This window comes from Plasmopara halstedii (assembly GCF_900000015.1).
Source record: "Plasmopara halstedii genome assembly, contig: Scaffold_1787, whole genome shotgun sequence".
Classification (NCBI taxonomy): Eukaryota; Oomycota; class Peronosporomycetes; order Peronosporales; family Peronosporaceae; genus Plasmopara; species Plasmopara halstedii.
In genome coordinates, this window is record NW_020188696.1 from 1,994 (window position 1) to 17,037 (window position 15,044).

Consider the following 15,044-nt stretch of genomic DNA (forward strand, 5'->3'; position numbering starts at 1 on the left):
GCATGTCATGCATTACATGCAGCGATTGCTCATCTCTCAGTGGGTTACGTGCCACTCCACGATCAGCCCGCGAGCCACGCTCGGGACTCCTGTCCGATACACCGTTGGTGTCTACCAACTGGGACATTCCAATGTCTAGCTTGTTGACCGTCTCGGTCCAGTGCTCTCGCCAATAGCGCTTTTGTTTCTTAGCAGAGGTAGGTTCTCGAGACAGGTACTGTAACGGGAATACACGTACCCTATTATGAAAGGGTAGGTTACACAAGATGGTGTGAGCATACAAAGGTGTGGGTTACACGCGACGGTGTAATCACACAATGGTGTGGCCATACAAAGGTGTGGATTACACACGACGATGTAATCACACAATGGTGTGGCCATACAAAGGTGTGGATTACACAAGACGATGTAATCACACAATGGTGTGGCTACACTGTGACAAGAAGCCACTACGTGTCGGGACTTCTAGTATTTATGCATATTAATCAAACTTTACTATAAAATTATGAAACTTATAGATTTAGATATAGGCGGCTCTGCCGCAAATAAAAAAAAGAAATATAAAGTTTAGATTTTGAACAGAAGAGTGTAATTGCCTTGGGTTAAGATTTTGGGTACTGTTGGAGTTAGTGGGATGCGATCCGCTACACTCATACCGGTTCTAGTATAGAACGTTAGGTCGGTGACCTTAGCTTAGTTTCCTCTAAGTAAAGAGCTACGGCAGCCCCGCTGCAGGTACGTTTAAGTTGGACCCAATGAGGCGATCAACTATCTATCTTTTTTAAATGCTGGCGCCAAACTTTGAGCTTGGGCTATGATAATATTTGTACGTGAACTGAGTAGCTCTTTCGCGTACTCTACAATTAATTATTGCACAAAATAAGTTACCTCCCTCAATAATATCGCGGCGATTAAGTTTCCTTGTGTCTTCGTTTCCCCTGTTTATATGTGAGCCTTTACTAATGATTTTATTATGTAAGGCTTGGCTCGTCGAGTCCTTTGACCATATCGTAAAACTCTCGCGTCTGGACAAGTGGGTTGCGCTTTGGAAACAGTGGTACGGAGCAGCTGTCAGCTTTCAAAAGCCAATGCACAACCGTTAAATGTCATGAGAAGCTTCGAATTTGCCGCGCCCACCTTGATGTGGTCTGCGCGTCTCCTTCATATATTGTTATTGTTATCGTTGGGTCGGCGACGCTGATCTCAAAGACGATACAATTTTACTGATTTTTTTGCAATGGATCCTTAAAACATGCTAAAACTCAAGCGAAAACTAACCAATTTAAAGGCAAAATACTTTACTTTGAGATTGCTATCGACGCGAACAAGCTTGCAATGCAAGTATTCTTTGCATATTTGATGTTTCTTTCACCACCAATTACAACTTCAGACTTGGCCAACAAACACATCAACTAAAATCTTCGAGTCTTCAAGAATGGGAGAGATACTGCGCAGATACAAAGGAGTAATTAAAACCAATCACTTGACTGGAAAATTGAAAAGCGGTAACAGTGGTACACATATCTTTGCGTGCTTCTTTTGATGATGAATACAAAACCATTGAAACCTTAAAAAAGCACTTCATGGTTCTCCAAACAATGAAACTTTAAAATCATAATTTTACATGATTTCGAAAATGATTTTCGAGTTTCTGAGCGGAACATTACGAGTTCAGTAGACTGCGCTTGTTCAGAACTAGATATTTTACAATAAACTTATTCGGAGAAAAATTCACTAACTTACACAAACAATACTGACCGCAATACAAAATTTGGACTGACTCTTGCAGGCTATACGTTTTATGCAAGCACAGGGACGTTTATCTTTTGGCTCATCTGATGTAAACTCGCAGGCACGGCTCACGTATTGCTGAGAGAAAACCGTGGTATCTCCAGCATTATCCATGCCGTCGATACTCATTGTCTGTGCAAGAGTTTAGATTTCTAGCTAATGGCAAAATTTGAGATCAATAATTCAAATATATGTGCATAGTGTGGTAGTAAAGTTCCAAATACGTACCTTTTATTCAAGACAGTGGTCGCAGGAAAGCAAACTTTTATTGGTAATACTGCAGACGAGAAGACAACTGGTCAGGACTGCACTACGAACCTGGTGAAGTGTTCACATTTGTTAGAAATCAGACTCGATTGAAAACCAAAGTGTGTGCTTCTCACAAATGTTGCAATATAATAATCTTAATTAGACGTTTTCAAAGACGTCATGAAATGTATTGTGAGCCATAGAAAGATAAAACCGCAGCTGTATTTTTTACTGTATATTACCTTGTCGTTGAAATGTAACATGAAGGTACCCGTTGCTCTTGCTACAAGGACATACAATGTGGCAGTTCGTGACTTGCCTTGGCAGTCACAAGTTGCCTCTCCCAATTCCATCGAGGCAATCTTTGCGGGAGACAGGACGGCGATAACGACGTTTAGCACCCAGATTGTTCACCACGTTTGAAAAGGTTCAGCTGCTACCAATATCCGACTATTCCCCACTCCAGTAATCACTTCTATAATTAACGCGCTCTCTCAAATCCTCAACGAGAAACAATTCACTGCAATCAAACACCAAACAGCCAAGCTGGCAGCAAATTCTTCCAAAGGGGTGAATCTGTAGCCAAACGGGCCCATGCGCATGTTGGCGATGAATCCGCTAATGCACGAAACCGAGCGTCGTCGTGCTAATCATGTGTCACGTGTAGTGCACAGCCCCTCGGTCAGTAGCGATACAGACAAGGAAGGCGATGCTCTTGACGACGATGTGGACGAATTGGACCCTGTTGACGGGTTTCCTAGCCCACCTGCACGTGTGAGGCCACGTCGGCGCTTTGTCAAACCAGGAGTTACCACATATGAACTTTCATTCTCCCGTCGTCCTGCGCGCAGAGTTTCAGCTTCTAAAGACGAAATAAGTGACGACAAGGAGGCAGACGAGTACCATCCGGCCCTACCTGGTGCTTATCGTCCTACACCTGTCGTGTCGTCGCTGTCAAGTGTATTGACCGAAGTCATGACTGGCAAGACACAGGCGCTGAATAACATTATAGACACGACGCCTCCTCAGCCTAATGTGACATACGTGGTAGAGCACGCACATGACGGGACGCCGTACGTCGCGGCGTCAGATGGCAATAGATATTTTGAGAACTCGACCATTGGTCAGATTTTTTTAAATCCTGTTTCCAGTCAATCAGAACCTAAAGCTGAGGAATCGAATCTGAATTTCATACAGTCTGGCGGATGGAATCATCAGCAACAATCGACAAGGAGACCAGATTTGGTAGATGGAGTGATAACAACAGGTGACGGATCAGCAGAAAGTGATGTGGACACTAAGAAAGGATCGAAAGCGCTGTTAAGTTTTAAAAATTTTCACAAAAGCAAGAAAAAGACTGGATTAGCTGACATGGGTACTGGCCAGGAAAAGGAGAATACAATGCAAGACACACACAATGGTATTTCAGTGCCGAATCCGGACAGGAATCGTGCTGGATCTTGTTGGGAACCTACGGCACATCAGGATACAGCACAAGAATTTCAAGAGCAGCAACTCGCAAGTGTACAACTGCTTGATTCGACTGGGATGTTGTCTGCACAACAAGCGAGTTCCGACTTGCTAGTGGAATCTGAAACAGCTAGCAATTCTAGTAGCAGCAGTTCAATCAAGACACTTCCTCGACTTCAGCCAAAGAAAGACCTTCCAGCGCCTCCTCTAGCGGTTAATGCGTATGACGAAGATGATAATCCTCTCTGTCGATCTTTTCAGAACGTACGTGATGTGGATTCTATGCGTTCAAGCCTTCGTAAAGAAGAACACAATGATGACCATGAACACGATAACGAGCACGATGACATAGCAGTAGATGGAGAGATTCCTGATGCTGATTCTCCTGACTTTTCGGGACGAGTTCGGGTGTCATCAGGCGCAACAAGTGTCGTAGAGTTTGTCGGTGGATTTAAAGGTCAACTTTCTCGACGAACAGGTGCAAATGGATTGATCACTCGCAAGCGAGCTGTGCGGCACGCGCGTCTGACAGCAGAGGAACAAAAAGCGGCTGATCTGGCAAAGAAAATTCGTGAGGCGCGTAATCGTATTCCACTTGAATTTCGAGATGAGTATCAATCGTCCGCAGGTCAAAAACAGCTTCAAAAGAAGAAAAAGTGGCGAGCTGTCAGTCGACACGTTCACTTCAACACGGACGTGCTCGTGCGAGAGTTTGATGTCGAGTCGGAGGAGGAAGATGATGGATACAACAGTCCCGACGAAATTGTGGATGCAGTTCAACTAGTAAGTAAGCGTGACGTTGTCTATGCAGAAGACGTTGTATCTACTTTTCCGATGGAACAGTTGGAGCTGCCACCTAATCAGCATGAGACCATCGGGCATGATTTTCCGTCTCCACCGTCAACAGACAATGCAGATGAAGCTAATCGATATGCGCAGGATCCACTAACGTTTTCTCAACTTAAAAATGACAAGCGAATGTCGTTTTCAGAACTCTAACGTGAATAATGACGAAGATTCAGAAATAAGTAGCATATCTATTTGAAACGAGAGCAGCAAGGGCAAGATTGCTGCCGTAATAAAAAAACTCATTGGGTTTTCCCTCTTAGTATCCAACTTATTCACTTACGTTGTGATGAATCTGGTTGATATCGTTGTCCTCAAAAAGTGCATCTATAAGTTTGTCGAAAATCTCACGCTGCTCACTTTCCAAGTTCAAATACTCCTTCGCATTGTAAATAAGCTTGGAATTGACTATCTCGAGTCCCATCTCTGCAAAACTCTTGCGAACAGCAGCCAAATCATTGCAATCACACGTTACTTGAGCTAGACCGTCGTCACTCGTCACCACATCCTCAGCACCTGCCTTTAACTTGACAGCAGCAAAAAACAGAGATCAACACCAACAGCATGGCAATAGCAAAAACGATAGTCAGCTTCTTACTGCAATCTCTATGAGTGTGTCCTCGTCAATCTCTGGTTTGATATCGCCACCAGAATTTAGTTCGATCTACACTTAAACGTATAAACGCTTGAACTTCTCTATAAAATCAGAACAAATTATACCTCAAGGTAGCCCTTGCGCTCAAACATCCAGGCGACTGATCCATTCATCCCAAGCGCACCATTGTATTTGCTTAGAATATGACGCAGTGCTGGAGCTGTTCGGTGTTTATTATTCGTCAGCGTCTCAATCTAACAGCAAACAATTAAGTAATAGCGGTGACCAATAGATATTCTCTTGGCTTCATCCTCACCAATAAAGCACTCCCAGCTGGACCAGAGGCCTCATACAACACATACTCCGCGTTGCTATCTGAAGCCACCAGCGCAGAAACAATACACCTCATCAAAGTCGGACTTTTAAACAAGCAATTGCTGATACGCTACCGTCTTTGCCGTCAACACCACGCTTAATGGCCGCCTCAATCTTGTCTTTCGGCATGTTTGCCGCCTTTGCCTTATTGATCACGGCCGAGAGTCGCTACAGATAGGAAGATATAACCAATAGCACTATTAGCTTTAACAATACATCAAAATTACTGCTTGAAACTTAATTGACTCACCACGTTGCTTGTGTCACCTCCCACAGCTGCAGACAAATTGCATTGTCAGTGATCAATAACTTCCAGCACCGTAAATTCTTTCTAACTTTTAGAAATTATCATAATCTCTCGCGCTAAATTGGCGTTCGCGGTTGTGCGTTTCTGCCTTCGAATACAAGGTCTCTTGTCACTCAGATGCCTCAGTGTATTGTAAAGTTTGGTGGATCCGTACCGCATCCACAGCATTCTTTCTGCCCTGTATGGTAGGACCACGACCCATCCAGCGCACATTTTGGATGGCGAAGATTGATCCGTTGCAAATCGAGACCTGAAGGGCGGCGCGGCATCGCGAAAGCATCATTTATTTCAATCAATTACGAAAAAACGAGAAAAAATGTGACTTCACTTGTTGGACAATTCTCAATGCAATTTATTTTGTTCGACTTGATTTAATTACACAATTGGTACCAAAGCCAACGATGCGGGGCCTCCCCCAAGGAACCCCCAATCAAGACGACGGGTCAGAAATCTTGACTAGTCGGTCATCGTCTGCGCCCGAAAGGGTGACGGGCGGCCTGAGCCCGATAATTCGCTGAAAGAGTTGAGATCGAGGAATTGATGATAACCGAGGCCTCGCAGACGCTTATGAATACCTGGTTCGTTGGGGCACATTCGTCTGAGCCTTCGTGGCTCTCCCACAAGCAGCTCAGAGGATGGGAACCAGAATTTCATAATCATTGTATATCGATACTTCGCTCGCTACCCTGATCGCGCGATATTAGCTGCTAAGCGTTTGTGACTCAAGACTACCGCGCCCTCCTCGCCTTGGCCAACAATGATGACAACTCGTGTGATGCGCGGGCCATACAATAGCATTTGAGCTCTTGGGTCTCACCGAAGCTAGCTATATACTCCTCGACATGTGGAGTGAGTATGTTACTCAAGCGAACAAGACCGGCGTTCCAGTGCTCAATGGAATCAAGAAGGTTGACCAGATCATTCGTTACTGTCGTCAAGCCGTCTGCAAGTCCGGATGCAGCATTCATCTGACCAAGCTCCGGCGTAACCTCTTCGACGGCAACGGTGCCGGATATATCGCAATCACTTGGCGGGTGCTACCAATGCCTAACGTAGTTCTTCACCCTGGCGTCTACCTTGTAGGGTTATAAATAAAAAACGCATGGTCACTGCTTTGCGATGCAGATCACCAGTCACAAAGAAGTAATAATCCGTGAAAATGGCAATAACTCCGGCCTAGGCGACAATTTATGGTCTCGAATCATTAGCTTCAATCGCTTAATCAAGGTCTTTTCAACACCACACAATAGTAGCTTCGCTCGAATCATTTCGAGACACCGAAGTAACTTTGTATATGCTATTCAATTTAAGCAAAGAGAAGTAGGTAATACAGACTACCTAAACTCGGTACAATAGGTAGCTCTTTTGTGTAATTATATATCCATTCGTTAGTGTTGATGTATTGGTGTTTATATAGGTGATGGAACATCAGAAAGGAGGGATCTGTGCTGTCTAACCAGAAAATAAAGACTATTGTCATGAGGGATAATTAAACGCAAATATTGAGTCCAAACAGATTTGTGCATACTTGCAGGCCGCGCGATTGTCAAAAACAATCGATAATACACGGACGCATTGAAATGCCGAATTCGGACTTGATATCCGTGTATCTCAAGACGGGGACACTGATAACCGTGACGAAGGCTACGGTAAACGTTTGGGTGAAGTTTGAGAATTGTGACTGCGTTCAACGCTGATCGGTTGTGAAGTTGAGATTCAAATCTCATCCTAATTTGACGTGGCTGGAACGCTACGAGCCATGGGCCGACTGGGAGTCGAAAAGGCTAGATACCATGCTCTTCTCTCTTAGTGAGGCTATTGTAGTCATGGACCTATTCAGGAAGCGCTTTTGGTACGAAGCTGCAACGATTCCTATCCAGAATATAGAGTTGTGTGAGATGGTATTCACGGTATTGCTGGATGCCTTGAGCAGATCTCGGAAGTCAGAAGTGGTAGTAAGCCGACGTTTCAGTACGAGATCGGAAGAACGATTGTATGTCGAGGTATCTCTGTTGAAAGGGGGAAACGTGACTGGGTGCCGCGGTATTCGAGGCGGTGCAACTAAAAAAAGTTTTGATCTGTTGTCTACTGTGTCAGAGCCAGTTAAAACCAGAAACAACCGGTTGCCACAATCTTCAGTTTAGGACCACATAAAATGAAGTGAGAACGTAATTCGCGACTCAAGAGCTAGATTTCGAAAGTAAATGGAATGGGTTATTCTTGTTCATATAAGATCGTACAGCTGAGTCAGCACTACCACCGCCGTGAGGAGCAGTGAAGTCCAACAGGTAAGTGATACAAGGCTCGCGAATGAAGTGACGGGCGTATTCCTTGGGGTTTGCATTTTCTCTTGCTAGCTCTTATAGAGCTGAATGATTTATCCCTCGGGAATATGTGCAAGCAGCTGTGAGATTGTTAGGTCACATAAACGGTAGGTTCGTACCGGAGGAGAAGCTTAGCTCATCATACGTTATGAGTGAATCTGACACTGACGATCCTGGCAAAGTACCTTATTCGAGGATTGGGATAGTTGTCTTTGAGAATCCTACGGATCCTTTGAACCCGTATTAAAAATATCATGACATGATGAGGAGCCATCCACTCCGCGATTTACCCCTGGATAGGAGAGTGTGTCATGAAATTGATTTGATTCTTCCCAAAAGGGTGTTACGTCAGACAGCAATGACCGATCAGTGTGAGATCATGTAGGTTTTCTTCCGTGCGAAGCACGAACCAGGGCTAGTGAGAGAGAGTTTGTCTAACTCTTTGTGTCAGATAGGCATGTGAAGAATTATGCAAGCTTACAAAAAAGCTAAATGCAGTCACATGATTTTGGCGCAAACGCTGATTTCTAGTCAAAATGTACCGCAGAACAGCTAGTTTGCTGCACTTCGTACATCACCGGTGTCCTGTTTAGGTTGGCGTATCTAAACAACTGCTGACGAAAAATAGCAACATCTTTCTCAGTCCAATAAGTGCTCCTTGCGGGATGCAATGAAATTAGCTGGTTATGCCACAGGAAATGGCTTAGGCACCAGTGACGTTCAATCGTTGGTGGACTTTGCTGTTCAGACCACATTTTGGGTATGCACATGATCGCGCAGAAAACGAAAAGTTAGTTGTAAAGAGCCACATTAAAAACTTATGAATAAGGCTCGAGTGTAAAGCTAAGATAAGCCATTCTCTAACGCAAACTTTCGCGCGGACGAGATGTTCTTTCTTGGTTGCTTCATTGGAAAGGATGCCAAGCGGGCAGACCTTTTCAAGCCAAAGACCGCCATAGACAGGACAGTCCTCTGCCTCAAAGGATTCATGGAAACGGATTAACGGATTGGGCGGACCAACTAATGTACAAGTACAGTGTACACTATGCTGACATGGCGTGACACTTCACCATTCTTCTTTAAGGATGCAAACGGTTTGGAGGCGCGGCAGAAGCAACAGAATTTATGAGCTGTAAAAAAAGCTTCACGCATGCCCCGATTTTAGCTTTATAAACCCAAATCAACCATTCCACGTCCTCTGTGACGCTTCAGTCTTTGCAATAAGGCTACGCTCTAATCGATACAAACGCCAATGGACATCACCTAGTGATTGCGCTTGAGTCTCAGCACCTTAAAGCTGCCGAAGAGTTACCTTGCTCATACTTGAAGTATGCTTCTCGTCAAGTTCAGAATACACAGGCTCAGCTCGAAGCCGTTTGCGAGTCATTCGTCGTCGTGCACAGCAATGTTTGACCACGTCTCTAACACTAATTTAAAAATCATTTGTTGACGAATTCACCTTTAGGGTAAGGCTTGAGCCGCGTCGGCTTACGTGGCAGTAAATAAGTTTAAGCAGCCGATGCACTTTCGCGACGCCCCGGCTTCGATTTGTCGATGGTTACGAGTGGATTAGGCGATACATACAGCGAACCAGTCAGACACGTTATTTATTGCGTTGCTGAAAGCCTTGTGCGGCGAGAAGCTTGGGAATTTAGATTTCTCTTCATCGTAGCGCCTAGTTGCGCGTTTTTACTGGTATTACTTATCTTAAAGCCTGCTTTATTACAGCACTGACTGACACGTGTAGTAGAGCCTCACTATGAGTTCCTCTTGTACACATTACTATATGCGGCACATAATATTTCTTCAGATGGTCACATCAGAAAGTCAAGTCATACCGCTCGGTGAGCGCTATGTACTAGTGATGCAGTTGACAAGCATGTATGTACTCTCGTGAGAAACATATCAACGGACCTTCGGCCAGCCTGACGACTTTGACAGTGTTGTTTGTCCGTGATAAAGACTATATATACGCAATGATTTTGAACAAGATGGCACATCTCGCTGCTGTTAGCGATAATTTGGCTTGTGAGTATAGCTCATATGTTCCCTAACGAAATTTTTTGCTAACATAGCTTGTCGGTAGCAATCGTGAGGAATGGAAATTTGAGCTTTACAGCGAAGATTTAGCAGGGTTTGCTCATGATGCGAGTTCAAGATAAGGTATGTAATTCGATGACGATTAGCAGATAAACGGCCAGATAATAGCTGTAATTTCCGGGGAGGAGGATATTTTCCAAATCACATGCGCAAAGATACCGCGATTCTGAAGCGAGTTGCAGTTACTTTTAAAGATGCGCTTAAAATGAAGTTCATGCCTCTACATACTTTGCTCCCTTTTATATTCATTTATTGGTGAGCGTGTCTTTTTGTATGAAAGCCATAATGTTCTAAAACAACACGCCGATACCAGAAATAGTCACTACACACGTAAACACGTGGTGTGGGAATAAAATTGGAGTGATATAAACCTACCTACATGTCCTGCAGTCCAAGAGTCAAAGTCTTGAACATGCTACTCGAACAAGCAACATGCCGATGCTAGAGGCAGGCATAACATGACTGAGAATATTGTGTGGAAAATATTTTGTACTTGCCGGCACATTCAGTATTCGCGATCTATAAGCCTGCGTTACGAGCACGCCTTACGGTCATAGCAAAAAGTGTACTAATTTATATTCGTGTCATCCCAAAACGAATGCAAGCACATCGGATTGTGTCTTAAAAGCACGATCGTGTCGGAGATGGAGCAGCGTCTCGATATATTGCTGGACTACCTTTTGTTCTAGAGTGGTGACAAGGCTTGGAAGCTCTAAAACACTCAAGCCACACTATGCGATGGTACGGTCAAAAATGCATCTAACATGTTAAACTTCTTGTTTTTTGTTTGGCCGCACGCCGAAACATCAAAAGAAAGTCTAAATGCCGCCACAACTGAAAGACTTTACGAGAGCTAGCACCAGAAAGTCATGATTCGTCAGCATTGCTCGATGAGCGAAGGGTCGTCAACTTTTTGTGAAACATTTAGTCGGTCGGCAAGTACGCCAGGACGGCTCCAGTACTTGTTTCAACTGAACAGCACATGAAAGTTTGAGATATTATAACAAGATCGCATTGCATCGTTGGCACTTACGAACTGGCACATCATCTTCCTTGAAAAAATGACAGGGTCGTCCGTCGCAACGCTCTTCTCGCTAAAGACGGGGGACGAATACTGTTGAACATTAAATACTTAGTTGGTAGCTGTAAAAAATGTCACACGGATACGAGTGAGGCTGCTACATGATAAATTTATGGGGTTTTACCTAGACGTCCGCGTCGTGGTTTGGACCTTGCGAGGTCAAAAGTTAGACAACGCTTATTTTAATCACCCGCTCCACTGAAGCTGATTAACAAAGCTATGAGACAAATATATCGACGCACGCAGTGCTTGAATCAAGTAAAAGGTACCTAGGGTACAAGTTTTCCCAGCCACTGCTGTTCTACTCTCGGTCGGTCTATACTCCTGAGAAGGAATGACATGTGTAAGAGAAAGCCATTGCAAAGCGTTTCAGCGCTTGTTTGCTGTCAGCGTTAGCGAAAGGCCTTGGAGACATGGCATGTAAAAGCTTCAACACATCGCGATAAGCAAATTTAAAGCTGCAAACAGCTGTCACGAAGTGACAAAATTGTCGAGAATCGAAGTGGTCTATCGCTTGCAGACGAGATGGACATCGTCGAGAGCTCCCTGGAGGGTTGTCGCAACACTATCCGACGTGGAAAAATTCACGGAGCTCTGTTATCATGCAAATAAGAGGTGAAGCGACATTCTTCTTTGTTGAATGGCCAGACCCTATGTCTTTGGGGTGTAAAAGTATTGTTGATTTGTTAAGTCACTGTGACTGTTTCCATTAAGGAAAACTTTGGACTCCTCACAGATTGTATCTCGATTACAAAAACGACGCCTTTCACGCAGGGATGCTGAGCAATGTGATAGTGTACACAGTGAGATGACTCCCGATGCAAATACTCTTTAAGCAAAGGCATGATAAAGTGCAACGAGTAAAGCGAAATTTTGTGCGCAATTGTTGCTCATTGACCATTCACTTTTGCGCAACGTAATATTGACCAAAAGTATCTTGTTGTGGTCCTCAACTTGGTGGGATATGTTGTAACGATGTATGCACTGTACACAATAGTACAATAGTACATACAGCTCAGACAACTATAATAATACAATACTGTACACTTTTACCTAAATTTTGTGTAATCTAAAAAAAGAGAGATAGCAAAGTATCGGTTCTCAAGATGATGGTGGGATTTTGTAATAAAGACGTCCGTGATCAACATGGGCGTCATTTTTCCGTCAAGCAGCACAAGAACCTCTCTTCCATGATTTCGAATAATATTATTCAAAAAAATTCGACATGTATGTGTCAAAGCGCCCGGTAAATCCGTTGCATTGGTTTTCTTCATATAAGGCAACCATGAGTTGGAACTTTCTATGGTAGAAGAAAGGCTATGATTGTAGGGGTCCTGTTGACTTCGGGTTATGAACAAAAGCGAAAACGCTCGGAGTGTCATCAAAAAAATTTAATGTTTAAAAATTGAGAGCATTTATAGCGAGTTAAGCTACCGGAGCCTACACACTAGAATTGAGATGTCTGTATCGCGGTATGCTGGTAGCTATCGGACCCTTTTTGGAACCGGGTTCCATACCCCCTATCTTGTTTTGGTTTTTTCTATCAGTGGGGCCGATCAGCCCACCAAATTTTCTTACACCCATTTAGGTGCGGGTTAGCAAGGCAGATACACTGTTCAGGTGTTATTGCCATTTCAAGCTAGTGATTTAATCCCGCTGCCTAAGTTTGGATTCTATGCGTATCCAACCAGGTATTTCCCGGTCCCAGGTCAAGCGAAAACAAACTTGAGCCCAGGGTCGGTTGAAGAGTATCACAGAGCCTAGGTACTATGTAACGTAATCTGAGTGAACTCGCATATTCGTGCAGACTATAATTTGGGTCTTCTAATCATGTGTTTCCGTCCGCGATGACTTGTTGCCCAGCATGTGCGGAAGTTCTGGATGAATATCGATAAGCTGAACCCCTTTGCTGAATATTCGTAGGGGAATCGCTCGTCGGTGAATTTGGTAGCTTACGGAACTTTGCAAACGCGAAACGATTAGATCAGGCAGCAATTTCAATCCCTATTTAATTTACCGCAGGCTTTACAATATTCGGTGCTTAAACAGCAAAGCTGATGTGAAATTTGTTGATGAGACGGGCGAATTATTTTGTCGTGTTGCAAGGACATCCCATATCGAGTGATTGCCTCCTCGGTTTTGATTGATCACCCCTTTCGATACAAACTTTACAAAGTTTAAAGAAGTAAGATATGACGGCTATGTCACAGTCTAGTAAAGCCTTGCTACTTGCGTCTTTTGCGGTGTAATATATATAGTAAGGATGCGGTCCTCGGCCGTTTGAGCAATAGCATAGCCATGCGTAAAGTCTTACTTTAGTAAGTTTCTAACAATGAAGGAAAGTACGCCAAAGACAAATCGTAGATCAGCTAAAAGCTCAAATGGCATTTATATTTGTTGTGGCTCAAATGGTCATTAAAGCAAAATTGGCTTCACGCCACTTTACTGCATCGTCGTTTGCCATTGCTTGATCATAAGCAGACGGCAAGTTCGCATCGTCTTCAATCTCACCGCGGACACAAGAACAGCATCATCAACAATTTCTTCTTAGCCAATCTTAACCCGCTTCGGTATCGGTGGAACACACATTGTTACTGCTGACGCTTCGTCCTTTAAGTCGCATCAAAGCGTCAGCATCGGCCCAAGTCTTCGTCTTGGTCGCTCTATTTTAATCCGGGGCAACAAACTTCTTACTTTTAGCGTATGGAGAGCTGAACATTGTTTTGTGAGCTCCAATCGTCTTTCAACAGAGCGGTCACGAGGTATCATTGACTGTGTGTGTGCTGACGCTCAACATCGTCCATTTTGACGTCTGCAACTAGATCTTCGACAGTTTCATAGGTTCGTGCAGAACTGGTCTGAATACTGCCAACATCGCCCATCTTGATAGATTCGATTGTCGATTGTCTCTTCTGGCTGTGACGTTTGCGTGTCGTAAATGCCGCACTCATCACGTTCATTAAGCCTTGCAGAGCGAGCGACGTAAAATTTGCTATTATCCAAGTCAAAGACTCGATGATCCTTATCAGTTTCCCCATGAGCGAATTCAATACGCTTAATGCTCTTGAATACAAGCTTTGTTTTCTGTGCATCGTTAGCATAAATCTGCGAACTGAAACCGTAACTAATTTGAAAGAGGCTTCACCTTCAATGCAAAATCTACCGGCGTGATGTCGTGATGTATACGTCCCTCCATCAATCAAATGAACCGCTACTTTATCGCTTACGCGTGCCAGTTTAAACATTGTTGTAGATCAGTATACTGTTGATCATCTCTCCGCAGGCTGAGGGCTATCTGAAGCAGAAGGCTCGCCCCGGCGACATATGTCTCCTATAATCTTATTCACGAGAAATGTCCTGTTGTAGGATCGCAATCATTTTGGGCGAACTCGCCATTGATTTTCATGCAGCGTCGACAATATCTAAAATTTGCAATTTACTCATGGCCATGCAATCTGCGACATTTTTTAAAACTTTTCGAGGAAGTCTGCATTGCCCCCTGATATCAGTATGCACACGCTCCAGCACACGTGTCATTTTTGCCATCGAACGCGAGGAAAATGCTGAGCTGTCTGCATACTTTTGATCGCACCTCACACTCAGTGACTCTGTATTTTATCAAATATCGGAATGCCTATGGTAGAGCGCGGCATCGTGTGTAAAACATTGTCTCATGCGAGCATACCAAAACTCACACTGAGTGTCACCTGAAATACTCCACATTCCATGCTTCTTCTTGCTCATAGTCAAGCTTGCACTCTTTTCCCTTGGTTATACCCGATGAATCGCTAGCCCTCTGTTTGAGATGGCTATTAGACAACAATCATGTGTTGAGTACTAAAAATATGAAGCTCCAATTTGCGAGTCCCCTTTTTCCGCCCGAACTGGCCAATTCAATCATTTTGA

The 15,044-nt window shown here is 43.9% G+C and overlaps 3 protein-coding genes across 3 annotated transcripts; 2 read left to right on the forward strand and 1 right to left on the reverse strand.

Moving 5' to 3' along the window:
• Nucleotides 1-2,634: 2,634 nt before the first annotated feature.
• On the forward strand, nucleotides 2,635-4,509 carry PHALS_02145 (uncharacterized protein; the record flags this gene model as incomplete). The annotated part of the gene is made up of 1 exon (XM_024716664.1): nucleotides 2,635-4,509. The coding sequence occupies one exon, from the start codon at nucleotides 2,635-2,637 to the stop codon at nucleotides 4,507-4,509; it is 1,875 nt and encodes a 624-aa protein (XP_024582241.1).
• A 118-nt stretch (nucleotides 4,510-4,627) lies between these two features.
• PHALS_02146 (Uncharacterized conserved protein) lies at nucleotides 4,628-5,916 on the reverse strand (the record flags this gene model as incomplete). Its single annotated transcript, XM_024716665.1, has 8 exons — nucleotides 4,628-4,882; nucleotides 4,955-5,020; nucleotides 5,077-5,205; nucleotides 5,268-5,326; nucleotides 5,401-5,494; nucleotides 5,577-5,602; nucleotides 5,663-5,717; nucleotides 5,788-5,916. The coding sequence occupies 8 exons, from the start codon at nucleotides 5,914-5,916 to the stop codon at nucleotides 4,628-4,630; spliced, it is 813 nt and encodes a 270-aa protein (XP_024582242.1).
• Nucleotides 5,917-6,475: 559 nt separating this feature from the next.
• PHALS_02147 (uncharacterized protein) lies at nucleotides 6,476-7,089 on the forward strand (the record flags this gene model as incomplete). The annotated part of the gene is made up of 3 exons (XM_024716666.1): nucleotides 6,476-6,685; nucleotides 6,759-6,980; nucleotides 7,051-7,089. 3 exons carry the CDS (start codon nucleotides 6,476-6,478, stop codon nucleotides 7,087-7,089), a joined length of 471 nt encoding a protein of 156 aa, XP_024582243.1.
• Nucleotides 7,090-15,044: the final 7,955 nt, after the last annotated feature.